Source organism: Arachis hypogaea, chromosome 4 (assembly GCF_003086295.3).
Source record: "Arachis hypogaea cultivar Tifrunner chromosome 4, arahy.Tifrunner.gnm2.J5K5, whole genome shotgun sequence".
Taxonomy (NCBI): Eukaryota; Viridiplantae; Streptophyta; class Magnoliopsida; order Fabales; family Fabaceae; genus Arachis; species Arachis hypogaea.
In genome coordinates, this window is record NC_092039.1 from 83,439,817 (window position 1) to 83,453,063 (window position 13,247).

Consider the following 13,247-nt stretch of genomic DNA (forward strand, 5'->3'; position numbering starts at 1 on the left):
AATCATCACATTCATCATGTTCTTGGGTGCAAATGAATATCTTAGAACAAGAATAAGCTGAATTGAATAGAAGAACAATAGAAATTGCATTAATACTCGAGGTACAGCAGAGCTCCACACCTTAATCTATGGTGTGTAGAAATTCCACCATTGAAAATACATAAGAACAAGGTCTAGGCATGGCCATGAGGCCAGCCCCCATGATATAAGATAGCATAAGACTAAAGATAGCTACCAAGATAAGAATACAATAGTAAAAGGTCCTATTTGTAGAGAACTAGTAGCCTAGGGTTTACAAGGATGAGTAAATGACATAAAAATCCACTTCTGGGCCCACTTGGTGTGTGCTTGGGCTGAGCATTGAAACATTTTCGTGTAGAAACTTTTCTTGGAGTTAAACGCCAGCTTTTGTGCCAGTTTGGGCGTTTAACTCCCATTCTTGTGCCAGTTCCGGCGTTTAACGCTGGGCAGTTTTGAGCTGATTTGGAACGCCGATTTGGGCCATCAAATCTCGGGCAAAGTATAGACTATTATATATTGCTGGAAAGCCCAGGATGTCTACTTTCCAACGCAGTTGTGAGCGCGCCAATTAGGTTTCTGTAGCTCCAGAAAATCCACTTCGAATGCAGGGAGGTCAGAATCCAACAACATCTGCGGTCCTTTTCAGCCTCTGAATAAGATTTTTGCTCAGGTCCCTCAATTTCAGCCAGAAAATACCTGAAATCACAGAAAAATACACAAACTCATAGTAAAGTCCAAAAAAGTGAATTTTAACTAAAAACTAATAAAAATATACTAAAAACTAACTAAAACATACTAAAAACATACTAAAAACAATGACAAAAAGCGTATAAATTATCCGCTCATCACAACACCAAACTTAAATTGTTGCTTGTCCCCAAGCAACTGAAAATCAAATAAGATAAAAAGAAGAGAATATGCAATGAACTCCAAAAACATCTATGAAGATCAGTATTAATTAGATGAGCGGGGCTTTAGCTTTAGCTTTTTTTTTTCGTTTTTCTCTCTCTTTCTTTTTTTTTCGTATTCACTGCTTTTTCTTGCTTCAAGAATCATTTTTATGATTTTTCAGATCCTCAGTAACATGTCTCCTTTTTTATCATTCTTTCAAGAGCCAACATTCATGAACAACAAATTCAAAAGATTTATGCACTGTTCAAGCATACATTCAGAAACCAAAATATTGCCACCACATCAAAATAATGAATCTGTTATAAAATTTAAAATTCATGCAATTCTTCTCTTTTTCAATTAAGAACATTTTTCATTTAGGAAAGGTGATGGATTCATAGGACATTCATAACTTTAAGGCATAGACACTAAGACACTAATGATCATAAGACATAAACATAGATAAACATAAGCATGATTTTTTGAAAAATAGAAAAATAAAGAACAAAGAGATTAAAGAACGGGTCCACCTTAGTGATGGCGGCTTGTTCTTCCTCTTGAAGATCTCATGGAGTGCTTGAGTTCCTCAATGTCTCTTCCTTACCTTTGTTGCTCCTCTCTCATGGAGGAGGATGGAATGTTCTTAGTGCTCCACCCTTAGTTGTCCCATGTTGGAACTCAATTCTCCTAGGGAGGTATTGATTTGCTCCCAATAGTTTTGTGAAGGAAAGTGCATCTCTTGAGGCATCTCAGGGATTTCATGATGAGAGGGGTCTCTTGTTTGCTCCATCCTTTTCTTAGTGATGGGCTTGTCCTCATCAATGAGGATGTCTCCCTCTATGTCAACTCTAACTGAATAACAGAGGTGACAAATGAGATGAGGAAAGGCTAACCTTGCCAAGGTAGAGGACTTGTCCGCCACCTTATAAAGTTCTTGGGCTATAACCTCATGAACTTCTATTTCTTCTCCAATCATGATGCTATGAATCATGATGGCCCGGTCTATAGTAACTTCGGACCGGTTGTTAGTGGGAATGATTGAGCGTTGGATAAACTCCAACCATCCTCTAGCCACGGGCTTGAGGTCATGCCTTCTTAGTTGAACCGGCTTCCCTCTTGAATCTCTCTTCCATTGAGCGCCCTCTTCACAAATGTCCATGAGGACTTGGTCCAACCTTTGATCAAAGTTGACCCTTCTAGTGTAAGGGTGTTCATCTCCTTGCATCATGGGCAAGTTGAATGCCAACCTTACATTTTCCGGACTAAAATCTAAGTATTTCCCCCGAACCATTGTAAGCCAATTCTTTGGGTCCGGGTTCACACTTTGATCATGGTTCTTAGTGATCCATGCATTAGCATAGAACTCTTAAACCATTAAGATTCCGACTTGTTGAATGGGGTTGGTAAAAACTTCCCAACCTCTTCTTTGGATCTCATGTCGGATCTCCGGATATTCACTCATTTTGAGTTTGAAAGGGACCTCGGGGATCACCTTCTTCATGGCCACAACTTCATAGAAGTGGTCTTGATGCACCCTTGAGATGAATCTCTCCATCTCCCATGACTCGGAGGTGGAAGCTTTTGCCTTCCCTTTCCTCTTTCTAGAGGTTTCTCCGGCCTTGGATGCCATAAATGGTTATGGAAAAACAAAAAGCAATGCTTTTACCACACCAAACTTAAAAGGTTTGCTCGTCCTCGAGCAAAAGAAGAAAGAAGAGAGTAGAAGAAGAGAGAGAGTGGTGGGGTAGGTGGGGATCCTGTGGGGTCCACAGATCCTGAGGTGTCAAGGAAAATTCATCCCTGTACCAAGTGGCGAGCAAAAATGCTCTTTATGCCAATTCTGGCGTTAAACGCTGGGCTGGTGCCCATTTCTGGCGTTTAACGCCAACTTCTTGCCCTTTCCTGGAGTTTAACGCCAGTCTGGTGCCCCTTTCTAGTGTTAAACGCCCAGAATGGTGCCAGACTGGGCGTTAAACGCCCATTTGCTGCCCTTACTGGCGTTTAAACGCCAGCAAGGTCTTCCTCCAGGGTGTGCTATTTTTCTTTCTGTTTTTCATTCTGTTTTTTCTTTTTCAATTGATTTTGTGACTTCCCATGATCATCAACCTACAGAAAATATAAAATAACAAAGGAAAAATAAATAAATATAACATTGGGTTACCTCCCAACAAGCGCTTCTTTAATGTCAGTAGCTTGACAGTGGGCTCTCATGGAGCCTCACATATGCTCAGAGCAATGTTGGAACCTCCCAACACCAAACTTAGAAGTTGGTTGTGGCCTCCCAACACCAAACTTAGAGTTTGACTGTGGGGGCTCTGTTTGGCTCTGTTTTGAGAGGCTTCCTCTCCATGGTTACAGAGGGATATCCTTGAGCCTTAAACACAAGGGATTCTTCATTCACTTGAATGATCAATTCTCCTCTGTCAACATCAATCACAGCCTTTGCTGTGGCTAGGAAGGGTCTGCCAAGGATGATGGATTCATCCATGCACTTCCCAGTCTCTAGGACTATGAAATCAGCAGGGATGTAATGGTCTTCAACTTTTACCAGAACATCCTCTATAAGTCCATAAGCTTGTTTTCTTGAATTGTCTGCCATCTCTAGTGAGATTTTTGCAGCTTGCACCTCAAATATCCCTAGCTTCTCCATTACAGAGAGGGGCATGAGATTTATGCTTGACCCTAGGTCACACAGAGCCTTCTTGAAGGTCATGGTGCCTACTGTACAAGGTATTGAGAACTTCCCAGGGTCCTGTCTCTTTTGAGGTAATCTCTGCCTAGTCAAGTTATCCAGTTCTTTGGTGAGCAAAGGGGGTTCATCCTCCCAAGTCTCATTACCAAATAACTTGTCATTTAGCTTCATGATTGCTCCAAGGTACTTGGCAACTTGCTCTTTAGTGACATCTTCATCCTCCTCAGAGGAAGAATACTCATCAGAGCTCATGAATGGTAGAAGTAAATCCAATGGAATCTCTATGGTCTCAGTGTGAGCCTCAGATTCCCATGGTTCCTCATTAGGGAACTCATTGGAGGCCAATGAACGTCCATTGAGGCCTTCCTCAGTGGCGCTCAATGCCTCTTCCTCCTCTCCAAATTTGGACATGTAGGTCATGTTAATGGCCTTGCACTATCCTTTTGGATTCTCTTCTGTGTTGCTTGGAAGAGTGCTAGGAGGGAGTTCAGTAATTTTCTTACTCAACTGACCCACTTGTGCCTCCAAGTTTCTAATGGAGGACCTTGTTTCAGTCATGAAAACTTTGAGTAGTTTTGATTAGATCAGAGACCATGGTTACTAAGTCAGAGTGGCTCTGCTTAGAATTCTCTATCTGTTGCTGAGAAGATGATGGAAAAGGCTTGCCATTGCTAAACCTGTTTCTTCCACCATTATTGTTGTTGAAACCTTGTTGAGGTCTCTGTTGATCCTTCCATGAAAGATTTGGATGATTTCTCTATGAAGGATTATAGGTGTTTCCATAGGGTTCTCCCATGTAATTCACCTCTTCCATTGAAGGGTTCTCAGGATCATAAGCTTCTTCTTCAGATGAAGCGTCCTTAGTATTTCCTGGTGCAGCTTGCATTCCAGACAGACTTTGAGAAATCATATTGACTTGCTGAGTCAATATTTTGTTCTGAGCCAATATGGCATTCAGAGTATCAATCTCAAGAACTCCTTTCTTCTGATTCGTCCCATTGTTCACAGGATTCCTTTCAGAAGTGTACATGAATTGGTTATTTGCAACCATTTTAATCAGTTCTTGAGCTTCTGCAGGCGTCTTCTTCAGACGAAGAGAGCCTCCAGCAGAACTATCCAATGACATCTTGGACAGTTCAGACAGACCATCATAGAAGATACCTATGATGCTCCATTCAGAAAGCATGTCAGAAGGATACTTTCTGATCAATTGTTTGTATCTTTCCCAAGCTTCATAGAGGGATTCACCTTCCTTTTGTCTGAAGGTTTGGACTTCTACTCTAAGCATACTAAATTTTTGAGGTGGAAAGAACTTTGCTAAGAAGGCATTGACTAGCTTTTCCCAAGAGTTCAGGCTTTCTTTAGGTTGTGAGTCCAACCATATCCTAGCTCTGTCTCTTACAGCAAAAGGGAATAGCATAAGTCTGTAGACCTCAGGGTCAACCCCATTGGTTTTGACAGTGTCACAGATTTGTAAGAACTCAGCTAGAAACTGATGAGGATCTTCCAATGGAAGTCCATGAAACTTGCAATTCTGTTGCATTAGAGAAACTAATTGAGGCTTAAGCTCAAAGTTGTTTGCTCCAATGGCAGGGATAGAGATGCTTCTCCCATAGAAGTCGGGAGTAGGTGCAGTAAAGTCACCCAGCACCTTCCTTGCATTGTTGGCATTGTTGTTGTTTTCGGCTGCCATGTCTTCTTCTTTGAGGATTTCTATTAGGTCCTCTACAGAGAATTGTGCTTTAGCTTCTCTTAGCTTTTGCTTCAAGGTCCTTTCAGGTTCAGGGTCAGCCTCAACAAGAATGCTTTTGTCTTTGCTCCTACTCATATGAAAGAGAAAAGAACAAGAAAATATGGAATCCTCTATGTCACAGTATAGAGATTCCTTGAGGTGTCAGAGGAAAAGAAAAATAGAAGGTAGAGGTAGAAAATTCGAACTTATCAAGGAAAGATGGAGTTCGAATTGTGCATTGAGGAGTAGTGTTAGTCCATAAATAGAAGGATGTGAGAAAAGGGGAAGAAATTTTCGAAAATTAAGTAAGAGATTTTAAAAACATTTTGAAAAACACTAATTGATTTTCGAAAACTAAGAGTGGAAAAGAAGTCAAGTGATTTTTGAAAAAGATTTTGAAATAAGAAATTAAAAAGATATGATTGAAAACTATTTTGAAAAAGATGTGATCAAGAAGATATGATTTGAAAAATAATTTAAAAAGATTTGATTTTAAAAATTAATGACTTGGCTAACAAGAAAAGATATGATTCAAACATTAAACCTTTCTCAACAGAAAAGGCAACATACTTGAAATGTTGAATCAAATCATTAATTGATAGCAAGTATTTTTGAAAATGGAAAGAAATTGATTTTGAAAAAGATTTGATTGAAAAGATTTGATTTGAAAAATTTTGATTTTGAAAAATTTTGAAAACTTGAAAAAAAATTGGCATTAAAAACAGAATCTTCCCTCTTGTGCCATCCTGGCGTTAAACACCCAGAATGGTGCACATTCTGGCGTTTAACCCCAAAACTCACCCCTTTTGGGCGTTAAACGCCCAGCCAAGCACCCTGGCTGGCGTTTAAACGCCAATTTTTCTTCTTCACTGGGCATTTTGAACGCCCAGCTTTTTCTGTGTAATTCCTCTACAGTATGTTCTGAATTTTTAATTCTTTGTATTATTGACTTGAAAAGACACAAATTAAAAATTTTTGGATTTTTAATGATGAGGAAAAATCAAAATGCAACTAGAATCAAATAAACAATGCATGCAAGACACCAAACTTAGAAGTTTGTATACTACTGACACTAACAAATTGACAATGCATATGAGAAACAACAAAACACACAAAGCAAGAGAATTTAAAGATCAGAGCAAGTAAATCATCAAGAACAACTTGAAGATCATTGAAGACACATGATAAATGCAAGAAGAACAGAAACATGCAATTGACACCAAACTTAAAATGAGACTAGTGTCCCAATAAGAAACATAAAATATTTTTGGTTTTTTTTTTTTTTGAAAATTAAGTGAAAAAGAAAATAAAGATATCAAAATTCTTAATGAGAATTCCAGGAATCATGCAATGTTAGTCTAAAGCTTCAGTCTAAAGGAATTAGACATGGCTAGTCGAGCTTCAGTAGGACATTGCATTCAAGAGCTAAATTGATGAAAATCAATCAGCTTTGGTGATGATAAGAACATCACCTTGAAACACTAGAATTCATTTTTAAGAACTCTGAAGAAAAATACCTAATCTAAGCAACAAGATGAACCGTCAGTTGTCCAAACTCAAACAATACCCGGCAACGGTGCCAAAAACTTGGTGCACGACATTGTGATCATCAATGGCGCCATCAACATGGTACGCACAATTGTAATCTCAACTCTTTATCACAACTTCGCACAACTAACCAGTAAGTGCACTGGGTCGTCCAAGTAATAAACCTTACGCAAGTAAGGGTCGATCCCACGGAGATTGTTGGTATGAAGCAAGCTATGGTCACCTTGTAAATCTTAGTCAGGCAGATTCAAATGGTTATGGATGATATATGAATAAAGCATAAAGATAGAGATACTTATGTAATTCATTGGTGAGAATTTCAGATAAGCGAATGGAGATGCTTTGTCCCTTCCGTCTCTCTGCTTTTCTACTGTCTTCATCCAATCCTTCTTACTCCTTTCCATGGCAAGCTGTATGTAGGTTTTCACTGTTGTTAGTGGCTACCTCCCATCCTCTCAGTGAAAATGTTCTACGCACCCTGTCACGGCACGGCTAATCATCTATCGGTTCTCAATCAGGTTGGAATAGAATCCAGTGATTCTTTTGCGTCTGTCACTAACGCCCAGCCTTCAGGAGTTTGAAGCTTGTCACAGTCATTCAATCATTGAATCCTACTCAGAATACCACAGACAAGGTTTAGACCTTCCGGATTCTCTTGAATGCCGCCGTCAATTCTAGCTTATACCACGAAGATTCCGATCAAGGGATCCAAGAGATAAACATTCAAGCCTTGTTTGCTTGTAGAACAGAAGTGGTTGTCAGGCACTCGTTCATAAGTGAGAATGATGATGAGTGTCACATAATCATCACATTCATCATGTTCTTGGGTGCAAATGAATATCTTAGAACAAGAATAAGCTGAATTGAATAGAAGAACAATAGTAATTGCATTAATACTCGAGGTACAGCAGAGCTCCACACCTTAATCTATGGTGTGTAGAAACTCCACTGTTGAAAATACATAAGAACAAGGTCTAGGTATGGCCGTGAGGCCAGCCCCCATGATCTAAGATAGCATAAGACTAAAGATAGCTACCAAGATAAGAATACAATAGTAAAAGGTCCTATTTGTAGAGAACTAGTAGCCTAGGGTTTACAAGGATGAGTAAATGACATACAAATCCACTTCCGGGTCCACTTGGTGTGTGCTTGGACTGAGCATTGAAGCATTTTCGTGTAGAGACTTCTCTTGGAGTTAAACGCCAGCTTTTGTGCCAGTTTGGGTGTTTAATTCCCATTCTTGTGCCAGTTCCGGCGTTTAACGCCGGGCAGTTTTGAGCTGATTTGAAACGCCGGTTTGGGCTATCAAATCTCGGGAAAAATATGGACTATTATATATTTCTGGAAAGCCCAGGATGTCTACTTTCCAACGCAGTTGAGAGCGCGCCAATTGGGTTTCTTTAGCTCTAGAAAATCTACTTCGAGTGCAGGGAGGTCAGAATCCAACAGCATCTACGGTCCTTTTCAGCCTCTGAATCAGATTTTTGCTCAGGTCCCTCAATTTCAGCCAGAAAATACCTGAAATCACAGAAAAACACACAAACTCATAGTAAAGTCCAGAAAAGTGAATTTTAACTAAAAACTAATAAAAATATACTAAAAACTAACTAAAACATACTAAAAACATACTAAAAACAATGCCAAAAAGCGTATAAATTATCCGCTCATCAATTATCCAAGCCTAATAGAGATGGCATAAGTAACTATAACATTATCTTATATTTGTCACTCACCTTTTCAGAACAACATTGACTGTATATCTGACAAGATAAGGATGGACACTGCGCTTGCATTGGCTACGGAGCACTTCAATGAAATGCAAGATGAAATTTGGGAGCGGTCCCTGGTTGACTGGAATTCTCGAAGGACTGCAAGACAAATCTTGCCATGAGCACCTATGGTTGTTATATACATGCCTTAGGAACCTACTTATGTCTTAGTATTATGAATGTTTAATATTTTGGTTACTGTCACGTATTAGTAGAAGGTTAATGTTCTTAGTGCACTCTATGCTAGCATGGTCCGTGAACAATATTAGCGCCGATTTAGATGTCCATTTTTTTGTTATCCCAATATAGTTTCAACATCCATGATGGTCATCTAAATTGGCTTAACTATGTCAAGGGAGCATTAGCATGCAAGTGCACATGTAGGTTTTGGAATGTCTTTCTTGTTAGCTACGCATGTCACTGCTGTTGTGAGAACTATTATCAACACTTCATTGAAACTAATGAATACTTTGGACATCCTTCTATTATGTGTTGGGTCCTGCTAGAATTGTGGTTTATAATGCTTTTCACATCTTAACTACTTGATTAATTTCCCTCGTCATAAAAAAGAACACTTTTTTATTTTTCCTTGCATCTGAAAAAAAAAGAACCACATTAAAGGGAGTTTTTCGTTGTTATTTTCTCCAGTACATTTAGTAAGTTCTTTTTCTTTTTTGGATAGTAGAAACTGTGTAAGCGCTGAACCCTAGCAAAAGATAATTCTACTATATCGTTGGGCTTCCCTTGTAATTTAATATTTTAACTAATAGGCTCACTAGATTACTTGATAGTTCAACTAAAAAAAGAGCTTCTTGGGCCTAGCAAAAGATAATTCTACTATATTGTTGGGCTTCCCTTGTAATTTAATATTTTAACTAAGGCCCAGCTGACTACTTGATAGTTCAACTAAAAAAAGAGCTTATTTTAACCGAAACTAATTGCCAAAAAAACACCAACGTATATCATTAAAATGTCAAAAACACATTGGAAGCCATCTTTGTTAACAAAGCCAGGTTTTGATTCTGTTAAAATGATACACACAAATTACCATCAACATTAACAAAGTTAAGTAGTACAACATTAACAAAGTGAAGTTGTAAAGTTCGTTCTTCGTCGTGCCTACATCAAATACGTAAAATAACACTATGCTAGTCATAGTCTCAAAATTCTCCTGTAGTAATGTGCCTACCATGGACAACTATTTGATAAGGGCTTGCTTGGTTGCTGTAGTCCCCTAGCAGCAATTCTGCAAATGCATAAGAAAATTGGGAAAACAAGAAATTCAACTTCAATCCAACTGCAGAAAAATTGGAGAAACAAGAAACTCAACTTCAATCCAACAATGTGATCTTTTCTTCAATTCAACACATCATACCAATTTTAGTGAAAGACTTTCCAAGCAATTCAACGAATAAGCTAAAGGGAAATTACACAAGTAAGAAAGTCACAGGGAAGTTAGCCTTCTTTAACTATCTGCTCTATCTAATATTGAACTAGATTTCCTTAAAAGCCCCAACCTTATCTATACTCCTACAGATATAACTACAAATAAAATTATAAAATGAACATGCAAATACTAAAGGGCTTGCACAGAGGATTTGTAACAATTCTATCTCTTTCTACATAAGTCTATATAAGAATTGGTAGAACTCAAATACTTTAGCTGCTATATATGTATGGTAAAGAGTTTTATCACATACATATGTAATCATAGTTCAAAAGATAATGACAGAATCTGAATACAGTTGCTGTAAAACATAACGTCTTTAGTATGTCCGAAATACATCTCATGCAACATATAATTTGGAATCATAGTACAAAAGAGTCATAACATGCAACTGTCAATAACTAATTCTCACTTAGAACATTATGTTTGGGCAGGAACAGATAAAAGCTTGTTGCCTACTATTGAGTATCCAACTAAATATTAATACTTATACAGAAGTCAGACAAATGATAAAAAAGAACCTTTTATTATCCAACTTTTTCTAAGATATCAGCTTTTGAATTGATATATTAGTGAATTTTCAATTTCAATGATAATAGTAATGAAACAATCCCTTCATCTAATTTTTTTAATAACAATATAAAGCTGTAGGACTTGTGCAACTTGTCTCATTTGGCTATCATTAGGCTTTGGTGTGTATATTTGTGGAATGAGCAACCACAGAGAACGGATTGAAATTTAATCAATAATAAAACAGTAATGTAAAATAAGGTAATACCTCTTCAACCTCATTTAGAAGCTCAGATCATCATACTCCATCTGTTGTGAAGCCTCGGCTTCTTGTGATTCGTCCATGTTATGCGATGATCCAAAAGCATCTAATTCATGCGTGGTGTCCTCACCATTCCCGGTTGCGCATCTACGAGTGTTATGGCCAGCCTTGCCACACTTTCTACAACGTTGGACACGCCAGTACCTCCCACGAGTCGTCACAACATGACGACCACACCCTTTATGTCTGGCTCTTGGAGGATCGTGTATGGACGCATCATCGCCCTCGCCTTCAGCAGTGGTCACCAACCTTTTTCGGATCTTTTCTCTTAACGCGTCTCGTTCATTAGCTATTTTGGTCTTCACCTCGAAGTAATCCTCAAAGTTACTACAAGAAAGCTTTACCAGTTCTCTACAGTCATCGAGCATTGCCGCATGCATACTCATATAGGCTGCATCAGGAATCTCTCCACTAAAAACATGGTTATTTATCGGTGGTTGTTTTGCCTTCTTTGTCCAACGACCCAGTATAAGACTACCTGGAATAACAACCATGTTAAGTCTAACAAGTACACCAACTATGTGGACACATGGGATTCCAAAAGATTCCATGCGCAGGCAAGAGCATCTGAATTCATCATCTATCTCCCCCTACGAAACATTCCATGATCTACCTTGGCAATACATGGCCACCTCAAACAATGTACACGTGCTTGTCTTCTTCGAAGAAACTATTCTGACATTGCTAGCTAGTAATAGCACCTCCCGAAATAAGACAAAGACCTCTCGTGTGTATACTGCTGCTGCAAACCGCTCTAACTCCTCCAATCTTGTTTTCACAACCGGCTCTCCATAAGCAAATTTGTAATCAGCAACCACTACTCTCCTACGCATGAACTCTAAATACTATTGGAAATGCTCAATAAATTCCCTCAAGTTGTAGCCGTTGTGTATAAACTTCCCTATCTGCGTATTTAGCGCCTCACACCTTGATGTTGTCTTGAGCCCAGCAAAGAACTTACCCCTAATGTGGGCATTTGACGACATATGTTTCCTTTCATACATATCCTTGACCCATGATTTTTTTTTGCAACCCAAATTCTTCAACTGCATCATTCCATATATCTTCAAAGTCATCGACCTCCAAATCCCCCATTAAACAAAGACGAAACTTGGTCATAAACCGTGGAATACCTACTCGAGCGGTCGCATTATGTAGCAAGTGCCAGCTGCACAATCTATGATGTGCTTCTGGAAATACAGCTTTGATTGCACTCTTCATGGCTTGATCATCGTCGGTAATAACAGACTTAGGAGCCTTTCCTTTCATGGCCTCCAGAAATGCCCGAAGCAACCACACACATCTTTCCTCCCCTTCCTTTGAGAGAACCGCGCATCCAAACACAACAATGCGCATGTGGTGATCCACGCCAGAGAATATCACAAGGGGACATTTGTACTTATTCCTCCCGTACGTTGCATCAAACCCCATAACATCTCTGAAAATATTGAAATCATACTGACTTGCACCATCACACCAAAATATATTGTGGAGCCTCCGTTGTTCATCCAACGAATACTTCCAAAACATACAGGGGTCACGCCTCTTCAACATTTGTAAATACTTGAGTGCATTATCCGTGTCGCTTGCTCCAGCTCTTCTTTGCTTCTCAATTGCATTATAGATGTCTTTCACTTGAAACCCAACCATCTCGAATCCACCACTTTGGTTTGCAAATGCCCGAAATATTGTTGGAACTCGAAGGCCAGAGCTTCTCATAGTATTAATCTGGTGTAAATGCCTCGTTTTTATTGCCCGGTAAGACCATATCATTCCCCTAAACCTTGCCTCCAACATGTCATAGTTATGTTCATCGGAGAAGAAGTCAACATACCATCTCCTGTTCCTCGAGTCAACATGAACTTTTATCCGCGCATTACACCCGCATCGCGTTACTGGTCTAGGATCCATCTTCCTATCATTTCTGTGAACATGCTTTGCATCTCGTTCACCTTGTTACGAGCATACAAAAATTTGCCATATAATGTCGCCCTCATATCCTGCCTTCTTGCAGCGCCCTACCTTCGACCGGCGTATGGAAAATCCCTTAATTCGACCGTACTCGTTATAGAAGTCGTAAGCAGTTTTCAAATCGACAAACTCTATCATCATAATCTCCTCAGCTCGCAACGCATCAAAATCAATTGCACCAAACGAACCTATTCCGTCGAGAAAAATGACATCTCTTTGATCATCTGACTGACTAGCACCAATCGGAACGGATTCTGTTTCTGCAACAAAGGTCTCATTTTCTATCGGGTCCTCTTCCACCTGAAACAATCCATTACCATAGTAATACATAGTTGATGCCAAGA

The 13,247-nt window shown here is 39.1% G+C and overlaps 1 protein-coding gene across 1 annotated transcript; it reads right to left on the reverse strand.

Annotated features, from left to right (window-relative positions):
• Nucleotides 1–11,928: 11,928 nt before the first annotated feature.
• Nucleotides 11,929–12,843, reverse strand: LOC112794983 (protein FAR1-RELATED SEQUENCE 5-like). The gene has a single exon (XM_025836942.1). It carries the CDS (start codon nucleotides 12,841–12,843, stop codon nucleotides 11,929–11,931), a length of 915 nt encoding a protein of 304 aa, XP_025692727.1.
• Between the last annotated feature and the right edge of the window lie 404 nt (nucleotides 12,844–13,247).